The sequence below is a fragment of the Hippoglossus hippoglossus genome, chromosome 23 (genome assembly GCF_009819705.1).
Source record: "Hippoglossus hippoglossus isolate fHipHip1 chromosome 23, fHipHip1.pri, whole genome shotgun sequence".
In the NCBI taxonomy this organism is placed as follows: domain Eukaryota; kingdom Metazoa; phylum Chordata; class Actinopteri; order Pleuronectiformes; family Pleuronectidae; genus Hippoglossus; species Hippoglossus hippoglossus.
Window position 1 is genome coordinate 16,671,710 of NC_047173.1, and position 7,400 is coordinate 16,679,109.

Genomic DNA, 7,400 nt, shown 5'->3' on the forward strand with positions numbered 1-7,400 from the left:
GAAAACACTTCAGGACATAGGACAGACGTTTGGACCAATCACAGGAAGTAGAGACAGCATTTAACAATAGAAGATGAAAAAGACGAGGAAGCAGCTGCAGTCTTCACCTCCGACGATATAATGTTTGAACCCAGAGGACGTTCATATAGTGGAGTACTGTAGTACTGTGGAGTACTGTGGAGTACTGTAGTACTGTGGAGTACTGCGCCTGAAGGTGGCGATAATAACAATAACTTTATTTGTATAGCACTTTGTAGGACAAGTAACCAAGTTTGATGCTGTTTCGTAATACCATAATAATATCACCATGGCAACCAAATGAACATTTTCTCCCTTCAAACAGAAGGACGACTACCCCCCCCCCAACTGACAACAAACCAACGTCAGACAAATGCTCGTCTACTAACCAATCAGTGTGAAGTATAGGTAGACTCCGCCCACGTAGGTGATGACGACAGGACGTGCGTATGTCAGAAACAATTCTTTAGTCCCTAAATCACAATGTGAAACCAAAACTAACAGATCAGATGGAAACAATGGGAAATGTTTTCAGGTTTCAAAATGTGTCAGCGCCGATCTGTCGCTGTCATCATTCTTCATCAGCTTCTCTTTTGCATGTTTGTCGAGTTGTGTCAACCCTTTGACTCTGGCTCAGAATGAAACTGCCCCTTTTTCACTTCTCTTCCTCTCTCTCTCTCCATCTCTCCATCTCTTTTTTTTGTATCCCTCCCTGTGTTCCCCCTCTTTGTATTTTGTCCTAATTGAAGGCTGAATAGCGGGTTTTATATTCTGGCAGCGTCAGATGATGAAAGGCCTTTGATCGCTGTTTACCCCTGCAGGTGGTGCACAGCGGTAGAAACATGACATACATTTAAATCTTTTCATGTTTCGCCTCTCGTCTTGTTCTCGATGCGCCGCTCCAGTCGCACTCCTCTACTGTATACCGTCTCCGCAAAGGGACGAATGCCAAAAAGCAGACGGGACCGTGGCATGACGAGCACTTATTGTGATCTGCTGTTTGCGGAGTGGGCTGTAAATAGTGGAGGGATAATGTTACGACATCCTGTCCTGTGGCACTTTATTCCCGCGCCGTTTCCCACGGAGGCGACGCTGAAAGCTCACCACATGATAAGCTGGGTGATGAAACTAAGCATTTGTTTCTTTGTGTTTCCCCTCGTGGGCGAACAGCTCATGTTGGCATTTGTACCAGCGAGTCGATGGTCAGGGGGCAGTTGGTTGGATTCCCAGACGGAGACCGTAGCAACGGCTCAGTCGCCGTTATTAACGCTTTTCACGTCGTGTGCGATTCTGCGCGGTCCAAGGTTGTAACTTGGCAGACGTGTCATATGTGTGGTGTAAGGAGAGAAGCCAGGGACGGTGTTTGACAACAGAAAACAAAAGCTCTCTGAGCCTTTAAGTGGATCCAGGTTCCACAGAGCCGAGAGCTGGACGGGAAACTCCACGCAGGAAACACGTATGAAGTGAAATGAACATATTTACAACAACATGGCTCAGTTTTTACATCATTTATATGAAGCCAAGTCGTTTAAATACACTTTTTTAAATAGACTTTTTTAAATAGACTTTTTAGGGGTTTTTTGGTCGTTTAACAGGCGGCCTCATGCCATTCTTCTCTGTTTTTAATTTTACACAAAGAAACAAAATAAATGAGATAAAACTGCATTCCTTGCCCACAATAGCCCAAGACACCACACACAGAAAAGTACACATGATGAATAAATACCACAACATTGCATCATCTTACTAATTCAAGCCATACTGCAGCTCTAAGGTGAATTGAATATTTTGCAAGTTAATCTCAGTAAAATGTGGCATCAGTAAAAAAGATCCTGCAGCAGGACTGCTCACACGGTCGTGGTTACATGTGGACTTTTGTGTTTTGGGGGATGAAACTGTTTGTCTGTGTTTTATGGGTTTGTGGTAGTTTGGAGGTTCATAGTAAGAACATGACTGCGACAGCGTCCAGCTGCTTGACTGAGCAGCTCACTGAAGTAACGTCTTACAAACTAACTGTCATCATGACTAACTGGTTGTCATGATACACACACTCACACACACACACACACACACACTCACACACTCACACTCACACACTCTGTCACACGGACAGACGAGCACAACGTCTAAGAATAGATAAAAGGAGGGACATTATTCTGGGAACACACACTCACTCACTCACACACACAGAAAGACAAAGTGTGACGAATGTCTGGCAGATAAGTTACATGTGCCTTAATGCTGGCACACAGACACACACACACACACACAGACAGACACACACACGCTGCCTTTGATGTCCACCAGCATCATTTCTCAGCTCTTTCATATCGCCACATATGGTAATTCACTTCTTGGCGTTGGCCACTTCAAAGCTATGCAAACCAGCTCCTCGCAAACCGTCGCTCCTGAACCGAGCTGAGGCCGTTTTCTTTCACATGGCCGGTTCCATGAGGAGAAACATTAACAGATTATCCGTAGCTTCACCAGATAAGGTCAAAGGTCAAGACATGACATGTGTTAACCACCCCCCCCCCCCTCCCTGAGTGTCCCTGCAACTGTCGTGTGTGTGGTAAAGAAGAGTTACGGCTCATCCGTGCTGCTCGTGCGTACAAAGAGATGGAATCGATGTAAATCGTCGCTGCCCACATGCTTCACTCGTCCTCGCGGTTGTTAAGCAATGTATCTACTAACATGGCAACGGTGGAGGAGGTTGTGATAATGTCCCCCATAAGGACGACTTGAATAACTAACTTGAAAAGTCTCCACAAAAATGTCTTCCTCTTGTCCTATGGTCGTCTTGATGGAAGGGGTGGAGCCTGTAGAGCAGCAGGAGGCAGGTTGTGTTCACATCCGTCACCAGCGTCGGACTTTATCAACAAACCCTCTCGAATCTCGTTGTTTCTATCTTTGCCGCCGCTCTCTATGTACATGGTTCCTCTTTCTCATCTTGAGATATTTGCACTCATTTGGGGGGGGTTTTTCCGCGTGAGAAACGTCATCTGAGAAGTTTGACAGTTTCCTGCTGTATTCTCACATGCAGCCCCTCCAGATAATCCAGACTTCAGCAGCAGGGCGCCCCCCCCCCCCACGTCAAACACAAAGATTTGCTCCCACATCAGAGCATCGCTCAACATCCTGACTGACTCACTGATTAAATCACGCATCCGTCAGCCTTTACTCCTGATTGAATAAGCAGCGATAAGGATTCTGATATGCATGACGAACCAAATCAGTCACCAGTTGACTGCAGCGTTTTCCACCGAGGCAGGGCCCCCCCCACACACACACACACACCCCCGCCCCTGTGATGCACAACCTCCTGGAAACCTCACGTAACCAAAGACGGTTCTCCCAGGGAAAACACCCAGAGGAAGACGGCCTGTAAATGATAATGCAATAACAGGGAAGCAGCGGCGGTGACGCTCGGCTGCTGGGTAATGGCCTCGTCTTACGGTACGGGCGGATGTTGAAGAGGAGAGATAATCAAAGAGGATCCGTCTAATGGAGTCTAACAGGATTAAACTGCACCAAACCCTCAAATCAGATGGATTTCCTTTACCAAACTGAGCCAGTGCTTTTTGTGTTTTAATGTGTTTACATGATGCACATTGAATCTGATTGTGTCGTTCATTTCCTCTTCTCTCGCCGAACGTAACGAGCCGAGTTGAGCTTTGATTCGTAAAGGAGAGAATCAGTTAAATGCACGAAAACAAATGTGACCGTAAAGAGCGACAGGCGGACATGTGACCTTGTCGTTGTGGGTAAACATTCGCTCGTCCGCTCAGATGCTACACGCTCGTATTCGGGAGGTTTTTGAGGAACTTAAACTGTCGCCCCGCTTTGCCACAGTTTCTCCACATCACACACGGGTGAGTCGACGACACACAAACAAGTTAAAAGGATTGATTTGACCTCCACACGCAGATGGCTTCTGTGGACGGACGGATGCCACGCATTCCTGACCGACAAAACTGCTGTCTGTGTGTGTCTGTGTGTGTGTGTGAGAGAGAGAGAGAGAGAGAGTGTGTGTGTGTGTGTGTGTTTGGTCTCCAGCCAGATTTCACTATCAACAGCAGCTGCCAGTCACACCAGGGTGTCAAGCTGCTGCTGGCACACACACACACACACACACAGACACACACAACCACACACACACACACACACATAAACACACACTGCTCAAAAAATCAATACTGTCCTCCCCCCCTACACCCTCCCCCAACACAACACCACAGATAAATGCACACACACACACACACACTGAACAATAGCATTTCACCCCATGTCAGTGATGGATCAAAACAATTTTGCATGTCACTATGTGTGCGTGCGTGTGCGTGTGTATGTGTGTGTAGCTAGCCACAGCTAACACTACAATAACAGGTGTATAACAGATATATAGATATAGATATAGAGATATAGATATAGAGATATAGATATATAATATATAAACGATCCCTCGCTGTGTCTCTAATCTGTCGCTAGCTTGATTCCTCGCCCTGGACCGTGTCCTCGCGTCCCGCTCCGGACAGTGTCCCGTCCCAGCATCCTCCCCCCCCCCCGCCGCGCCGCTCCACTCACCGGTACGAGGTCTGCTTCCTGAACGCCAGCCCGCGGAGCTTCTCCTCCAGCGTCTCCTGCTCCATGTCGGGCAGGCTGCCGCTGAACGTGTCGCTGCCGCAGCCCGCGTCCTCCGAGCCGGCTCCGGACTCCGAGTCTCCCCCGTCCGCTCCCAGGGAGGCCACGCGCCCGCTGAAGCCGCCCGCCGGGCCGGTGCGGTCCTTCGCCTGGGGGTCCATGCCGGTCCGGTCCTCCTACTCCGCGGAGCTGGACCCCCCCCCCTCCTCACACGCTGTCGGCCTGGGGGGGGTGAGGGGGGAACCGGGGGGACCGGGGGGGGGCACGGATACCGGGGGGGATGTGTGCGGGTGACGGAGGGAGGGGGGGGGGCGGGTGACACGGCGGCGTCGCTCCGGGTTTGACCGATGAGGTTCGTGAGCGCGCTTTTATACCGCAGACAGGTACGGCAGCGCGCGCGGCCGCCGGGACAACGCACCGAGCGGAACTCACGAGCCGCGTCAAGCTAGCGGGGCTAGCCAGGAAGTTAGCGGCGGGGAACTTCAAAATAAAGGCTGCACGTTCCCTTTAAAAATCTCCCCCCCTTTTATTAAAATAAGAGAATCCTTTATGAGTCAAATCAGTAAAGTATTAATAAGTAAACATGTACTAAATATAAATGGAATAGAAATAATGTATACAGTGTAAAATACAATGTGTAGAGTAGTTCAGCTCAGCAGAACATGAACATCGTGTGTATTTAAATATTTTAGGTGGAATTATGTATTACATATTTCACATTTGAACGTGTATTCGTGTTTTCATTTTACGTATTCGTATGTATTTTATATTTTTATTTATCTGCGTTTATTTGCTTTCTCTCCTTTTTTAACCCGTGTAAAGTATAATGATATTATACAGTATATTATAATATGAAATGTATCATTTTATTTTATATATATTTCATACAAATAAATATTAGTAATAGTAGTAGTAATCGTAGTAGTAGTAGTATTGTTGTTATAATTATCAGGAGTAGTAGTAGTAGTAGGAGTAGTAGTCATATCTACTGGTAGAAATAGTTGAATTAATCATTTCAATGACATAAAATCTGTTACCTGTACATATAGCAATACAAAAATAATAAACCTGATTTGTTTTAACCTTTTCTTTAGTTCCCTTTGTATTTATACCACTGCAGAAAATAAAAGAAAAAAAGTATTTTATCAATATATCATTCAACATCAAGTTAATTCACATTAAAGTTGTAAAGCAGGATTTGATCCCATACATAAGTAATTTAACGTTTTCATGTATAAACAAACAAAACACTGGTTTTAAAGGCTTTTATTTTTAAAAGTGTGACCGGAAGTAAAATCTTTGAATCTCTGTGACATGACACAGAAACTGAAAGAACGAGCTGCGGTGACAACAAACATCTCTCTCTTTCTCTATCTGTCTATCCATCTTTACCTCTATCTATCAATCTATCTATCTATCTATCCATCCATCCATCATCCATCATCCATCATCCATCCATCCATCCATCCATCCATCTATCTCTCCATCCATCTATCTCTCCATCCATCTATCTCTCCATCCATCTATCCCTCATCCCTCATCCGGCCCAGGGAGCGAGCAGCAGGGCATTGTGGGATACTCCCTCCCCTCTTTTCTGCAGCATCATCAGTCTGAAAGTAGGGCAGAGGGTGAGAGTACATGCACGAGCTCACGCACGCTGTCAGCCTCTCATTCTCACTAATCACTCACACACACACACACACACACACACACACACACACAGCATATGGACTGTGTGTGTGTGTGTGTCACGTGTCATGATGGTAATGGCCTTTAATTTATGTCTTTGTGTAATTTGCAGTGGTTCTCTCCTGCATGTCACACATCTGGCCACATCTGTCCTCCTGATCGGTTCCACTCGGCTGCGTCCGACCATCGGCCTCGTGAAGTCATCGGTGACCTGGAGTGAACCGTTTGACCTCCCTGCTCCGTTTCTCCACAGAGGAGCATCTGTCTGCCGTCCCTGTCGTCACCGACCATAAATAAACCCATGAAAACACACTGAGCCGACTTTAACTCACAGATTCTGGCTGATAATGTCGAGGCTTCGGTTTGGTTGCACGTGTTTATCTTTGAGATGAACGTTTTGGTGAGTGGACAGATACATTCGTACAAAAGGCCAGGAAACATTACATTTTAAGATATAACGAAAATATTATGGATTTGTTTGTTTTAGTTCGTCAGGACAAACGAATAAAATACAACAAAACAAAGAAAAAGTCAAACCTGATTGGCCTGGTGTTCCAACCAATCACACAGCAAGTAAAAAAAGATGGACGACGTGTTTCCACTTCCTCCCACGATCCAGAACTGAGGCCAAAATATACGGATGTTACCAGTCTGTCTCAGCTGTCAATCATGACGTCTCTACCCGTCATCAAATAAATGAAAACCAAACTGATCAGAAACATGAACACGTGAACAAACATCAGTGTGATAAGAACTGTTTGAATGGAGGAAATGAATTTAGAGCTTCATCTGGTTGCCATGGTAACATCATGATGGTATCACTAGCAGCATCAGCACCTTCAGGCGTAGTACTACAGTACTCCACAGTACTGTAGTACTACAGTACTCCACACTACTTCAATTTCACCAAATGAACGTCCTCGTGGTTCAAGCATTATAACGTTGGAGGTGAAGACTGCAGCTGCTTCTTCTTCTTCTTCTTCTTCTTCACTTTTGGAAGCCGTCACGTCGTCCATCTTTGTGTCAACGATCAGGTCACTTAACCAACAAAC

At 46.1% G+C, this 7,400-nt stretch overlaps 1 protein-coding gene across 6 annotated transcripts in view; it reads right to left on the minus strand.

Annotated features, from left to right (window-relative positions):
* The window catches only part of dgki (diacylglycerol kinase, iota), a 45,032-nt gene extending 39,979 nt beyond the window's left edge, over positions 1–5,053 (minus strand). For 2 of the 6 annotated variants that reach the window (XM_034578755.1, XM_034578754.1), the window contains exon 1: positions 4,603–5,046. In XM_034578755.1, the coding sequence (XP_034434646.1) occupies positions 4,603–4,820 (218 nt within the window). In that variant the 5' untranslated portion in view covers positions 4,821–5,046. Of the gene's footprint in view, positions 1–4,602 lie in introns of all 6 variants that reach the window. The other 4 variants (XM_034578759.1, XM_034578758.1, XM_034578756.1 and 1 more) reach the window with 3 other exon arrangements.
* Between the last annotated feature and the right edge of the window lie 2,347 nt (positions 5,054–7,400).